This window comes from Metopolophium dirhodum, chromosome 4 (genome assembly GCF_019925205.1).
Source record: "Metopolophium dirhodum isolate CAU chromosome 4, ASM1992520v1, whole genome shotgun sequence".
NCBI classification, from domain to species: domain Eukaryota; kingdom Metazoa; phylum Arthropoda; class Insecta; order Hemiptera; family Aphididae; genus Metopolophium; species Metopolophium dirhodum.
In genome coordinates this window covers 17,622,539-17,638,620 of record NC_083563.1, presented here as the reverse complement: position 1 = coordinate 17,638,620, position 16,082 = coordinate 17,622,539, and the positions used below count along the sequence as shown (strand labels likewise).

Sequence of the window (16,082 nt, the reverse complement as noted above, 5' to 3'; positions counted from 1 at the left end):
GAAGATAATAATAGTAATATATATATATAATTTGATTCCGCGTATTATTTCAGCCTTGGCAACAAGCGTCGAGATCCATATAATATAAATCGAAATAAAATTGTCTTAAACGCGATCCTGGTGTACTTATGCGTTAGTAATCTGTTATATAAATATATACCTTTAACTATAAGTAGCTAAGACGTGTCCGTGTTATTTAATACCTATTTTACAGTTTACAAATAGAAACAAACTTAAATAATATTTATGTGTGTATTCGTTTATAGTCACATTGTCTATTGTCCTTAACCTTTGGTCCTTTTTTCGGTAGCATCTCTTTAGAAACTATCTCGAATTAATCATCTAAAATGGATCGATTTTTTTCAATGGATTAAAATCATATATTATAATTGTACTGTACAGAAACTTCTACTTTACACACATATTTTCGACAATATAATTTATTACAACCGCACGTAGGTACCTGCACACGATAAATCGAAATGTTGATTATCTTTATATTCTATATCTACAATTCGACTTGTTTTTTCAATCGGATTCGGACCCGACGCACAGTGATCGGATGAGGAGACATATTATACTATAATACATATTATTATATGGTTTAGGTAGTAGGTACTTTGTGGGAGGTGAAATATTGTGACAATAGCAGTGGACAATGGGCGCGCAGTATTCCCCTAAGTATACACACACGTATATAATGTACGTATTTTATATTTACTTTTTATTTTGGCAATAATAGCTACCTACGATTTGCCTTTATATGCGCTGACGGACGGACGGTCGCGATGTTCACCCCGTCGCGGTCCTATATATTGTAATAATTTATGGAGCCGTTCGCCGGGACCCATCTTGTCAACGAGAACAGACACTCAGACCGATATTTTCCCGAAAAGAACCGCGCACACAACACGGCATAATGATAATACAACGTATATAATGTAGACGTGTTATATATTTATTGTTGTATATTATGTATACCAACATATATAGTCCGTGCAGTGTCACGTGTCGTTATAGACATATGTATAATACGACCATATACCTCATCGACCCTCGTCGTACCCTAAGACGTACACACACACACACCTATGATGTACGCGAGACGACAAAAAGGCAAAAAGGACAGTTTTTATGGCATGACGAGTATTTTGCGGTACAGCATTATTTTATGTATATATAGAGAGAAAACGACGATATGTGCGGTATTTCACTGCAGTATATAGGTAAACGCGATTTTTCTCAAAGGCCTTGACGCGCGACGTGTCATGTACGCATGTATAAGGTAAACGAATATAGCATATTCGTCTTTGGGTTGCGGAAGAACATAAACGACGACTTGCAAGCGTAATATTATTATTATTACTTATTTATTATATGTTCGTTTACTATTATATATATATTATATTCGCGCGAATAATAGATTTTCGCGGCGCATTCCGCGCGCGCCTCGACAAAGCACGTAGGTATATATATAACTATATAAGTGGTATATGTATATATATATTATATGGATATTTATATATTATATTATTATATATAGTGACACTAGCACTTTTATATCATACCGCCAGGTGTTCTGCGATCAGGCGTATATAAGGACATATACCTGACACTATCCGGTAAGCCTTATATACCTTCGTACATGTACTTGCTGTGCATACACGTGTGTTTATAATACGCACTATATATGCGTGCAGGCGAAAAGTTCCGCTACGACCGTGAACCTGACTACATAGGAGGTGTATTATATATTGGAATTGGATACAATTATATATAATATACGTGCACGTGCCGTATACAGTCGTATAGCGACGGACAAATATGACTCGCGTGTAATCTATAGCAACGATAATTGGTATAATAATATTGTTATATGTTATTATTATTATCATCATTATAATATACTTATATAGCGGGACTGGAAGAGCGGGGCGGAAGGAGGTGGCGAACGGGGAGGAGGTATACAATAGACCACGACTATGAGGACAACATATTATACAAGACGTATACCTATGATACGCTGCTCTCTACGCCTCTACCCGGATGCTGCTGCAATAGCCCTATAATAATAATAATAATATAGAAGAGGAATATAATAAAATAATATTGCGGACAATATTCTGTCCAAGCGGCGGGTGTATCAGTCGGTACGCGCACATGACACGATATATTATTATATAGAATAACATAGAATAATATCATATACCGGGTACCTGTGCAGGCGGGCGAGGCGGCGTGCGCGTACAACCGAACCGGTCCGCCGTGCGAGACGTGTACGCGGCGGCGGTGGGGGCAGCACGCCCCGCCCGGGCCGCTGGGTGACCGTCCAATCGGCTGGACCCGGGGCCCGACCAGCATCCAATCCTCCGGTCCACCTCGACCGGTGTGCGCACACCACGAGATCCACAGCGGACGACGACCGCGACGACCGATGTTAAAACATCGCACGGCATTTACCGTCGCGCGTACGTCCGTCCGTCCGTCTCTCCCTCTATCTCGGCCGTCGCCGCCGCCGACGAGGGTGCCGCCGCCGCGTCGTACGCGCGTTTCTCGCGGAGACGTCGTTCGCTCACACACCGCCGCCGACAGCGAGTCTGCGTGGTGTACCTACATGCGTCTCTCCTCGTGCGCGCCCACCCCGACGCGCGTTTTATAACGTCGACCGATTTTTTTTTTCACCGCGACCGTCCGTCTGTGATCACTGCACGTTGCGATTGTAATAATAACAGTTATTATAATAGTACATTACTATATATTATTATATATACGTTTCGATTCGAATTTTGCGCGTTCACCAGTGTGATGCTGTTCAAAGGTAACAGTAGTCGCCTACAGTTGCTCATTGAAAAGATACAGTCCAACAACAAGGACAACAACGACGAACAAGACATAGAAGGTATATACAGTATTATATTATTATATATACTATATTGTTGTAACCGCTATATCACAAGGCCCGTTCTCTCGCGGATAATAAAACCGTCGAGGTTTCAGGGTTATAGGTCTTAGGCGATTTATATGCTTTTCTTTTATTGTTATTGTTACGTGTGTGTATAGGTGTATTATGCACGGGTAACGATTTATTGACAATCAAACGAAGGGTCTCGTAATTAGTAAATTTAAAATAATAATATTAATGTTTATATTGTTCAAACATATAACATGTAACATGTAACCTACCAATCTACCACGCATACACGCATGAAGCATTTTCCGAGTATCTAATGTGCGGCGTGCACCCTGTACACGATTTGTTTCAATATCAACACCTGTGGCGCCAAATCATATGCTTGGGTGGGTTTTTGTTTGTAAATATTATTGAAACGTAAAAATCAGTATTTTTTTCTTAATGATATGCATTAATGGTTCGGGGTAGTTTTTACTCGGAACATAGTAAACTTCCTTTTACCCTGTTATATTGTTGAAAAATACAGACATCGATGATCATTGATCAATGACAATATTATACGATGATGTTGGTGACTGACGGCTATCGTGTATAGTAAATTCCGACGTAATTTAAATTTGCAATACTAAATGTCTAAATGTATCTTTATTGATACATTTTTGGGAATTGATTCAATGGGGATTTTAGCGCGGGAAATTCGACACGTGCACAGATTATTGGAGCGCAGATATACTGCAGATATTCGCAGCTCTAAGCACGAATACTTAATCCGACTGTAAAGACGTACAATTTACGAAAATATTGATATTTTCGGTAACGTATAGCCATAAAGACACTCAAAAACCACAGAAACACCACTCCCCCTCCCCCTGAAATAAATGTATAACTACGGTTTACGGTATATAAATACCATATTTTGGAAAAGTATGACATGCATTAAAAATAAAACTTTAATATCTAGTTCAATCATGAAGTTCGAATGTTTTTAACATTATGTGTTGGTTTATTATTTCTTGCTAGATGCCCAGATATTATATCTAGCTCGTAAGTTATAATAATGCAATTATAGACCATGTACGGCAGAGACATGTACTCAGTTGCAGCGTGAAAATCAGTTTGCCAGTGAAAGAGTTAATAATTGATATTGATTTTACCTATTGATACCTTAATAATTAAGAGTTATATATAAGTAAATTTGGTATGAAAATTAAAAAAGACCATATTTTACTGTTATGATTAGATGGTCTAGGATCTATCTATATACATACCTGATAATAGACATTTATATCATTAATTTATTAAAAACTTTAGGTTTTATCTTAACCATTCTTTGTAATGTTAAAAATATTAGCCTCATATAATGATGTTAAATATTTTAGAGAGTCTCTTTATTATTTTTTGTTAGAAACAAAATAAATTGACCGGTAAATAATACATTTACCGAGCTTAAATTTATAAATCAGGTGCAGAAACTTATACTGCTATATGCGTGTCGCTTCACAATTAGAAATATTTTTCAAACCAATTTAATAACTATTAAAAATAAATTAAGAATGGATAGTGCGGGTTAACTCTTGCATTCTTTAGCGTGTCCAAATATTTGTTGAACAAGTATAAACACAGGACTTTATTAAAAAAGAACTATCTATTAGATTTAAAGCCTTGTAAGAGCAATAATATTTCCGATTTTATACAATTTTCTAACCCTATAATCACAGTAATATTATTAATAAAATCTAACCTATCATTTTTTAAATCGAAATTAATTCCTTTGGGATGATGCATGATTATATTTCTCATGAGATCCTATCTATTTATATTTAATAGTTTTTTTCTTGTAATAATATTGTATGAACTTTTATAGTTTATTGTACAGTATTAAGTATACTCTTCAACTCTTGTATAAAATTAAATTTAACTAGTAATATTTGAATGATGAAGAATATATAATATAATATAAATATCGATGGGTGGGTAGGTATGTAATATTGGCGACTCAGTACCTATATTAAATAAAATTAAAATATTTAACAGGTAGCTAGATAGGTTATAGGTACCTAATTTATTTTTATAGTTTTGTTACATTATAATAATGATCAATTATCCAGACAAAGGAAATATCAATTTTGACGGATGTTATATTATTATGTCTCAATTTTAAAAATGAAGATATCTGCAAAAATAAAAATTATAGACTACAAGCATTAAATAGGTATAAGCTGTATAGCTTTCAGCTTTTAGGTGTACGTAGTCAAAACCATAATATATATCATTATAATTTAAACTATCATTATAAAATGTATGATTATTTTATTTTGACCTTATATGTTTTGAAAAAATCGATTTTATTTTTTGGTGCGACTCAAAATCTAATAACCGTAGACACTTGAAGTTTTTACTAAATATTTATAATATAATTTCCATACATTTTCAAAATATTTTGACTAATACATGTAAATATTTTCTGTAATTATCCGATTTCTATATACTATATATGTTACAGATTGTAAATTTTCTATTTTAAATAAATAAAAAAAAACGTTTAATCTTTTTGAGCTATTTATAGCCTTGAGAAATTTATCAAATTTTTTTATAAAATACTCTCGATAAAAGCTTGAACATTTAATGCAATGTTCCTCATAAGTTTCTTTAATGAAAATTCAAAAATATTAAAAATACAGAGGCACGATTATTTTTACCGGAAAGTTACGCTATGATAGCCATGAGATATTTTCGATTTTTATTATTTTTTTTTAACTTTTAAAATTGATTATTTATACAAGTACCAATGCACAACGTCCAGTGGCATCATTTCATTTTTTGAAAGGGGGGGACAACATTTTTGACCGGCTCAAAATAAAACTGAAAAAAAACCGCTCGCTAACAATTAATTACATTACATTATACTACAATTGCATTTTTATCTCAATAGAAATATCCTTCTTACATAATTTTATACTTACTAGGTAGTATCAAAGGTTACTATTATAAGCATAAGTAACCCATATTTTTGAGAGATAACAATAAATAAATAATTAATACATATGTAGAGGGAATTTAGGCCTGGCTCAAGGGGTAGGCAACATAGGCCCATGCTTAGGGCGGCACTTACGCAGCACTTTAATAAGAGGGCGGGATTTTAAAAACACTGATAATATAATAATATTAGGGGTGGCAAAATTTGATTTTGCCTATTTCACTATTCTCATTTGAGTCGGCCCTGAGAGGGATACTTAAACATATTACCTTTTAGCTACTATATGAAGGCCCAAAACTAGCCCATACCCGGCCCGACAACAGCCTGCTAATGAGAAGGGGGGACGCCCCTCCCCCCAAATTACGCCCTAACTACGTCCCCGCTCAGAATTGTTTTTCGTATGCAATAGTTTACCATTGAGTTCAAGTTTAACACATCCATTACAATGACATACCTACTCTACAACTACAATTAATGTACAACAGAGCGGTATCAACTTGTCCACCTTTTTATTTTTTAAATACATCTTTTGCTGAGGCTTTAGTGTTGTTTATTTCATAAACAAGGTATACTAAGAATAAAATTATGTCATTTAAATATTTAATAAAAAAAGAACAAATAATAATAAAATAGTTGCTTAAATTTTGAATTATATTAGAAGCACTTCTTTTTTATACTTTATATATCTATTATTCCAATTCTAATGATTTTTTATGACAATTTAAAATACATTAAAACAATACTCAATATATAAATTAATATATTATGACAGAAATTTAATAGAGATGTAAAAAAATAACACGCTGGGTGTTTTATACGATGCTATGCCAAAAATAATGTCTTAAATATGTATTAAACTTTTGGAATTTACTAAAGTCGTTAATATTTAGTTTTGTTTCTGTCATTAATGTTTAAATCATTTTATACACATTCAGGTACTTTTTAATATTACGACTTTCTTAGCAAAATATTATAACATAATTTCTATTAAGGACAATTATTATAAGTAATAAATCAATGCAAAATGCATGTATAAAACCATAAAACATAAATATTATCAATATTTAAAAGCATGTACCAATATTAATATATTATGCAAATGTGTTAATATTACACTAGTAGTATAATAAAGTATTGACGATAATAGGGTAATAGAATAAGAATATTGATAAAATATAGAAAATAAAAAAATAACGGATTTAATTTAATATATTTAATATTATATTATTATTATGTTGTTGTACATACTCAATGTAATGATATGCCATTAAATTATCAATAGTAATTATAATTATCCAGAATACAATAATAGACAATATTTAGAATACCTAACTATAGTATCTTTAAATGTAGTTTTGGAAAGACTTAGACAAATATTGTGTTATTTTTGACAAATCAGAATGAAATTTAATGCATTTTAATAATATAATATAAATTGAAAACATATTCTAAATATTCTGTATTCTATAATGTTTTATACGTAATTTACATAATATACTACAATTAGAATATAATTAAAAATAACCATTAAAATATATGTTAATTATATGAACTATATGATAATTATTATTCATGTTACCTATATTATTTAATATTAAGAAGCTATTTGTCTTTATTAATATTATTATATTGTCTCCTTAAGCAAAGACCAAAGGCTGTTATTTAGTGTTAACTAATATCGAATTTTAATATTTATCTTTATTATATTGATTACATAAATTATTTATTATATTGACACAGGCAAAATCTTTTTCGTCGATAATATTTGTAGTTTGATAACAGGGTTAAAATATTATTTGTTTCATCTTGCAAAACTAACCTGTAATAATAATTGAATACCTACTATATTATAATATTAATTACCTATACAAAATAAATTATGCTAATACTACTTTACTTGTTATGCATAATACTGATAATAGTATGATATATTATATATTATATTATATACTAACCATATTAAAGAGTTGAGACTAACAATTTAACATTAGTTAAATAAATAAACAATATATTATTGCAATATTAACAATATGAATCAAAGTTAATAGCAACCGGACTTTAGTTAAACTATTAACTATACAATATTACAGTGTTTTGTATACAGAATAAACAGCCAACAGGTATATAATATTATGCAATTAGGGTCTAATTATTTGATACTTATTATTCGGTTACCTTTTTTCCATGCATTTATATTTTTATCAAGTTGTAAAATATGTTAATATTGTTATCGTGCAGTTTCTGTTAAGTATACGTAGTAACATATTTAATTAAAAAAAGGTTTTTTTAAAATAAAACGACGCTTGTAAAGTTATATTTTCTTTACAATACATCAATAAATTTAATATTTAAATTCTAAGTTCGACGAATAAGTACATTTTTATGATTTATTGATGTCATAAAATGTTTTATATTTTTTCTAATCAGTAACTGTATGGGGTATAATTGGGTAACTAATTGGGGTCCCTATTAGTTCCCTAATATAGTTTACTGGTATATTAAATATTTTGAAATTTTATTCATTACAAATTCTAGTTCAAATTTTCATATAATCCAATGATCGGTGTCATCAATTACCAAAATAACAATTTAATATTCGTAACAAGTTATAAAACTAAATTGGTAGCTTGGCGTGGCGCGTTGGCTGCAACCAGTCGCGGAATGCGACTGGGAGTAAGTAACGGCCACAGCTACTAGCTCCCGGATGGGTGACCACCCGGATTCATAGTAGTTAAAAACCTTGCCACACATACACGTGTTTGCTTCCTACCGTAACAACCGTAAAATCAACCTACCGTATCAACCTTATCCCTACCATAGTTCATAACCCCTACAACAGCTAATGGCCAGTCGCCGGGCTTAAGTTCAATAAAAAAAAAAAAAAAAAATTGTATAAATAAAAAATACCACGACTAAGTAGTTAACTAGGTTAATTAATAATAATACGACTTACACCCTAAAGTCTATATTTTATTTACGGGTGCTATGATATATAATCGAAGTACAATTTATTATAAAAAAATACTGTCCAAGATACGAACAGTAAGACTTACTACCTATAGGTATGAAATTTAGTATAAAGCGTTTTGTTCTCGTGTTTGGTAAGATAATCAGGGCAGTTGTTGTAGGTTCTATAAATATAAGTACAATCTTAAGTTATTGCTGTTATTTCTTAGTAAACTTTTGCCAATGGTAAACGATATGATCTTACTATTGTGCGTATCCAAGTATCCAACTCTGCTTAGGTATCTAGATTCTGGAGTTACCTATCAGCTATCGGGTAAAAAAAAGTCGTATTTTTATGTACTCTAAAATAAATAAAACTGTGTCTGGCATAGGTTGCCCAACGGGACGCGTTATACTAAATGACTTTTCTATCCCCAAGGTCTCAAAAGCTAATGCTTACACGAACTTTACTCTAAAACATATCCTCACCCTTCTACACCCACCTATCGTAGCGCGATAATCTAGTCAACCAATTTCGTTCCTATAATGGTCCACTGTCCCCTTATTGCGGCACACGGCGAGAAACACCTTAGGGCCAATAACAACGATCTCCACCAACCCTCCACGTACCATCATCCCGCGTCCCGGTCGATTCTGTAATAAAATTAAATCGCCAACGTCATATACAACGAGCATAATTCAATTTAAACAGACTTTTATTCGAGCGAGTTCGGGTGTCGTGAGTACAATGTCAATAATTATTAATAATCGAGTTGCGTCGAACCTTAACTACGCGCGATGCAATCATTATGGGTTAAGTACTCAGGTGTTAATGTACAATAATTTCCGTCATTATAATATATTGACTCGCTGGTAGCGGCTTGTTCTGATAATTTATTGGTGCGTACAACACTAAAAACTGACAATAAACAACAACTGCAACAGTGGTCTTCATAATCATTTAATAACGTTTAAATCTTCAGAAACGCAAACATTTTTTTGTCATATTTCTACTTTTCCTCCGATTCGTGCATTGCGACGCGCTGACGCGTATGGTAATCTATACAAGTTACAATGTTTAAAATTTTTTTTTAATGTGTCAACTGCACCGTTGTTAGCCTGTTTTTACTGTGGAGGGTTGGTTGGTTCGGAACACGTGTATAATTTATATGTGCAGAGGATTTGTCACTAAAACCCTGGTCAGTCATCCGGGAACTATAGCGACACCGGCTGATGCTCGACCTCAGACTGAACACATTAGTGACTGAGGCAAACCACCGCGCCACGACAGGCCACTGTTATACATTTTATAGACAGAATAAAATGCGTTCTTATATTTTAATATATTAAATAATAATGAACCGGTGGACGTTGGACATGTATGCAATTGTGCAATGAAAGATGATTGAGGAGACGTCGTGTGTTTATACATATTCAGAACGGGCGGCGAGGGAAGGGTGAAAAACGGTCGGAGGGATATTATTCGTTTTGAAACGGAATATTATATCTGTTTTACAAATAGCGTCCGGTCATTAAACGCGATTAATAATCTACGGAACTACGGTGATTATATTAAAGAGACTAAAACGCCGTGCGACGGCTGCTAGATTATAACAATAAGTAATAATAACGAATACTACGAATACTACTCGTATAACTGCAGTAGGTAGAGGTATACACATCATAACATTCTAATGTACCATATACCTATACATGGGTATATATTTATGATAAATAATATATTATATTCATTACATGTAATTTAACGATATATAATATTATATTATGACGTACCTACGATATTCCTACAAAACGCACGCACGACGAACGCGGAAAACGACGATGACGACGACGACCGGACCGAGTAGGCGTGCGTGAGGCACGCGTAGGCAACGACCATCTACCACACACGGCCGCCGCCGCGTTGTGCGGATGCGGCGACCCGTCTCACGTATAACGATCAAAATAATAATAATAATAATAATAATATAATAATAATTGACGCCTACTGCACCACGCAGAGATGCAGTGGTGGCGTTGCTGCCGCCGTCGGTACGTTTGTCGCCGGCCAGACAGTAACTGTAACAATATCGCACGCTCCCCTTTCGCCGCGCCGTTACGCAGTTATATATAAATCGTCTATAATAGCTGATATTATATTTTAATAATCTAACGTTCGAGATTATCGCATAAAGTCGTAGGTATCAACACGGTTAATATTTACGCGCAGACATGTGAGATATTGTTACGACGCGGCGCCGAGGCGGAATTATAATAATATATTATATTATTATATTGTTATAGTCGTGCGCAGTCGTCTCCGTCGTACTTGTGTGGTGTCATACTCATTTACATTACAGCGCGCCACAACGATTCCCAAGACGTGGTGAAAACGTTTTTTATTTTTTAGAATCCAATCGATGCCTATTACTGCTGCAGCTGTGTTCTAACTTTCTAAGGCGTCGCTAAGCGTTTGCGTTAAGGGTTGCAGACGTTTTGTTTTAAGCACGTGTTTTCAACGATTAAAACAGATCGCCAAACCGACGTTTAAAAACAATTATCAGTGCCGAGAACAATTTTGATACATTTTTTTTTTCGTAAAATAATATGGTTACTAACAACTGACCGTCATATTATATTTTCGTTTCAATTGTTATCATTTTTCGTCTGGTATGTGATCTGCAGATAACAGGTACCTATATTGTCTTTTGTTTTAATAACTCACTAAGATTTTACTATTGGTCATTAGTTAAGTGATGAACTGGTAACTGTAAATATGTAGCATAGAATATTAAAACCGATACGCCTGAATAATATATAATTCATCGTGCATTCTTTATTTCTATATTAAATTTATAGTTCTCATAAAATTCAGTTTTTAATATCAACGTCTGAAATAATATTGTACTTCAGTAGCCAGTGATACTGAAACAAGGAAGACGTAGGTGGTAGGTTTACCATTTCGAATAATTTGACTGTAGAGAAAGTTAACAATAAAACATTAGCCAAATGCATTAAATGCTCAGTTGTAATATTCCGTCTAGTCAGAATGATCTTTCGTATAAATAAAAATAAATGTCATGGGTAATAGCCATCATAACTCATAATATTCCTCGCTATATTCTTTTTGACGAATCTAAAACGCTTATCCTTTGCCTGGAAGGTAATGTTCTACTTTATTTATATTTAGTATTATTAATAATATGTTAAGTACCTAAATCTTTAATAAATTCTGAACAATGAAAATAAAAATGTTATAATTGTAGGCATGTTAGTTGTGTACCATGTAGAAAAAAATGTTTCTTGTTTATATGAAAATACTTAAATCGAAATATCAAGTTCTTTGGATATAACTTAAAAACTTAATTGGTAGTTGGTACATTGCGTTGGTGAATAGTATTGCAGTTGAAATAACAATAATAATAATATGACGCGTTCTGTTGAAATTATATTGCGGTGGATAGGTACTCGTGAATTTCGCATTACAATAATTGCAATAATAATACCTATGGACTATGACTTACTATTTGTCACTTAGACGGAATTTGATGGTTCATGGATATATTACTTGTACCCATAATAGTCGTAATCTTTGAATAGGTAGCATAATATTATGGATAAGTGATGAAATGATAACTAATTAACCAGTCAGTCTATCGCGATAATAACTTCGATATTATTATGTAATAGATCACGTACCAATATTTTTTCGTTATTTTTCATATTCTATATAATATATTGAATACATATAACTCATATTCCCACACAACGAGACGATACGGCTTATCATCGATGAGACGATGTAGCTATAATAACAATAATATAATAATATCATGATCCTCGAACGAAATGCACGTTGTATATACACATATAGAGGCTGCATAAACTGGCCACTTGGGAGTCGAGACTATATTGCGTTAGTATAATCATATTATTATAACGTCGCCATATCGTTAGTGTCGTCTCTACGTCTTGTTTAGTACTCAATATGGTATATTTTGTGCACTCGATAACCTGCACACATACTTTCTTAATAATATGCAGGATGTCTAGTCATGTTCGTCCTTAGATTTCTGCCTAAACTTTCACAAACTTACTTGTTTATTTTAATACTTAATGGGAATAAGTGATTAAACTTTTAGAATACATACATAAATTGACCGTCCCGGTTAAAAGAAACACGAGGACACTAATCGTAATTTTCTTATTTTGTGAAAACGTGGCGTAAACAAATGCAGTGAGAGGCACTTTATACACAGGTAGAGACGCGATACACGATCGTGTATTCGTGTACATGTGTCACGCGAGATCGTTTCGTCGTTTTCGTAGGTGAACCGATATACCCATCCATACAGTGCTATACCTAATATTAAATACTCACCAAACCAAATCCATAACGGTTAATTTAATATCATACTATATGCTACTGTCGTCACGATTTTCCACAGAGGCACTGAGTGGCGCGGGCGAGGCGAGCACCGAAGAGGCAGCTTCGTCGTGGAGCTCGGCCGTGTCGGAGGACCACACGTCGCCGGACAGCTGCGCCACGAGCAACAGCCGGCCCGGTTCCACGGTCGACCACCGACGCGATCGCCACAGCCGTCCGCCGTCGTACGCCACGGCCGGCGCCGCTGCCGCTGCTGCCGTCGCCGCTGTTACAGCCGCAGCGAACGCCACTGACGCCAACCCGTACGCATGCCAATACTGCGACAAGACGTTTCCCCGGGGAAGCTACCTGAAAAAACACGAACAGGTGGGTTTCGTTTTCGCTATTATTTAGCTTTTTGCCTTTTCCTGAGCCTACCAGGTATAGCTCTAAGCATAACAATAACAGTAAAATATTATAGAGTATGGGCGTCAGAATTTCAGATTAAGACAAAATACAATTTTGAAAAACTATCGATTTATTAGTTCTGTATAGTAAATAAATTGAACATTTTAAAAATATATGATATATATAATATTACCTACCTATTACGAATAAAATAAGTCACAATTTTTTTTAAATAATAATAAATTAAGATTCTGAGTGAACTCCGTGGATGAAAAGTCGACGAGAAAACATTTCAATATTTCAACAATTTTGAAATTACGCATGGAACCGAAAATACAATCCTATTTCATTATGTTTCTATATATTAAGAGGAATATCCGAGATTGATTCAGTCTCAATAGCATTGATTAATTTAAATAAGGTACAACAAAAAAGATACGATCGATTTATGAATAACTGTCGTGTCTAATGCTGTTTTTTTCTTACGAATTTCCAATCGGAAACCAGGTAACCATAAGGCGATCGGATAGCTCCTTCTTCCCAATCAGAGATACAAAAATTAAAAAATCAAACCATATATAAAAAATGGGACATGCGATATGAAAATTGTATGCATGGGACAACAATACGCAACACGTATGGAGTTTTAGAAAATGTTTACCTCTGACATTTTTTTCTAAACATAAGGATTGTTACTCCACGGATATTTATCCTTATACCTGATTCACACAGGTACACCTGATATACTTAGATTATTATCGTATAATTTTACATATTATATTATTATACTGGTAGGGTGCTGTCGGCCAGCTTGACGAAATTTATCGTTTTATTCAGACGTGGTGCGGGAAAACCACTCCTCGAGGGATCGGTGCAACGTGTAAACACGTATATTATTATATTATAATATACATTATGTAATGACGATATAATATTATTATTGCATTACAATGCACTCGGTGCGTGTAATTTAGTGTGCAGCTGGGGTGTTATTCAAATAATATTGTTTACCTATGTATGAAAGTAGGTTTACCCACGATGAGATTTTTGTTTTGTTTTTTGTTTGGTTTTATATAATTCTTTTAATACTCCATGTATGCGAGTACAATCACAACAATATAAACGACCTTTTTTTGGGAACAGAAGAGTTTTGTTTTTATTTTGCTTTTACACTTGTGTGTTCACATAATTTTATTATTATTATTATTTAAATCTATACCACATTACTCATATTTTAATATATAGAAAATTAGACATTTTTGACTCAAACAATTCTTGCTCTATAATATATACCTATTACAGAAGGTACGTGGACTGTGAGTGTCCCAACATTTTACTAATAAACGTGCTTTCTGCGGGAAAATCTCAAGTCAAAAACACAAAATAATATGAACAATCCAAAATTTCAATGGGTTTTAAATCATATCTCTGTTAAACAGATGAACTAATAACAGTAAACCCACGCATTTAAAGGTGGCACTTATTTTATATAATTTGACAGAATTCATCGTCATCGCATTGCGAATATTTTTTGTCGTTGTCAAATATAAATTAATATGATCTGGCGAGTTAAATTATTATTCAATATACTATTATACTTTGTATTATCACCAGATGGTATTGTTATAATTTAAGTATGATTTCTTAAACGTATTGTGTACATAATATTATATTAATATGAAGAATTGCATCGTCTGTTGGACTAGGAAAGGGAGGGGAAGATAACCGGGCACCCTGAGCCGTGGCTGATATATTACGTACATGGTTATATTATATCATAACAACAATAAAAAATATATTATATAGGTAGTCCTTGTAAAATAGCGAAGTGCAATAACATAATTATTCAACATATGTAACAATGTCAACGACATCGCTATAGGTATAACACAAATACTAAGTATAGATAGGTAATAAGTTATAATATATATAACTTAATAAAGTTAACTAACATAAACTATTCGCGAGGCGAGCACAAAATGGCGTGGCGATTACAAGTTATGTACATATGTAGGTACATATTATTAAACCGTTCATTACTGTATTGAATACGATAAGAAGAAGAAGAAGGCAAACGGGCGATATATATAGCAGACCGAGGCCCGAGATCGGCCCCGGCCTCGTCCGATAAGGTGTGAAGGCGCTCAACTCTCCCGAAGATGTCCGCGGTACCTATATAATATTATATTGTATTATATTAAGGTACGTGTAACATTATATAGAGTATCATGTATAAGCATACTCTATACACACGCAAAGTCGTCGTATTATATTAATATTATTGTTTTCAACGTGTGTGTATTTATTATTATTATTATTATTATTCGCGTTTAACACGCGGCTTTGCGTGTGACCTAAAACACCAAGTGCAGTGCGTGTGTGTCGTATACGTCGTACGCCCGACCTCCGTACGACGGTGCGGTCGCATGTGCTTCGAAAAATCGCCTATGTTATTATTATGTTTACCACCGTCT

The 16,082-nt window shown here is 33.5% G+C and overlaps 1 protein-coding gene across 2 annotated transcripts in view; it reads left to right on the top strand.

Moving 5' to 3' along the window:
• The window catches only part of LOC132942719 (zinc finger protein 521-like), a 130,446-nt gene that overhangs the window by 89,074 nt on the left and 25,290 nt on the right, over window positions 1–16,082 (top strand). Inside the window, exons 1-2 of one of the 2 annotated variants that reach the window (XM_061011345.1) lie at window positions 2,381–2,899; window positions 13,283–13,587. In XM_061011345.1, the coding sequence (XP_060867328.1) occupies window positions 2,806–2,899; window positions 13,283–13,587 (399 nt within the window). In that variant the 5' untranslated portion in view covers window positions 2,381–2,805. Of the gene's footprint in view, window positions 1–2,380; window positions 2,900–13,282; window positions 13,588–16,082 lie in introns of those variants that run through there. The other variant, XM_061011344.1, reaches the window with a different exon arrangement.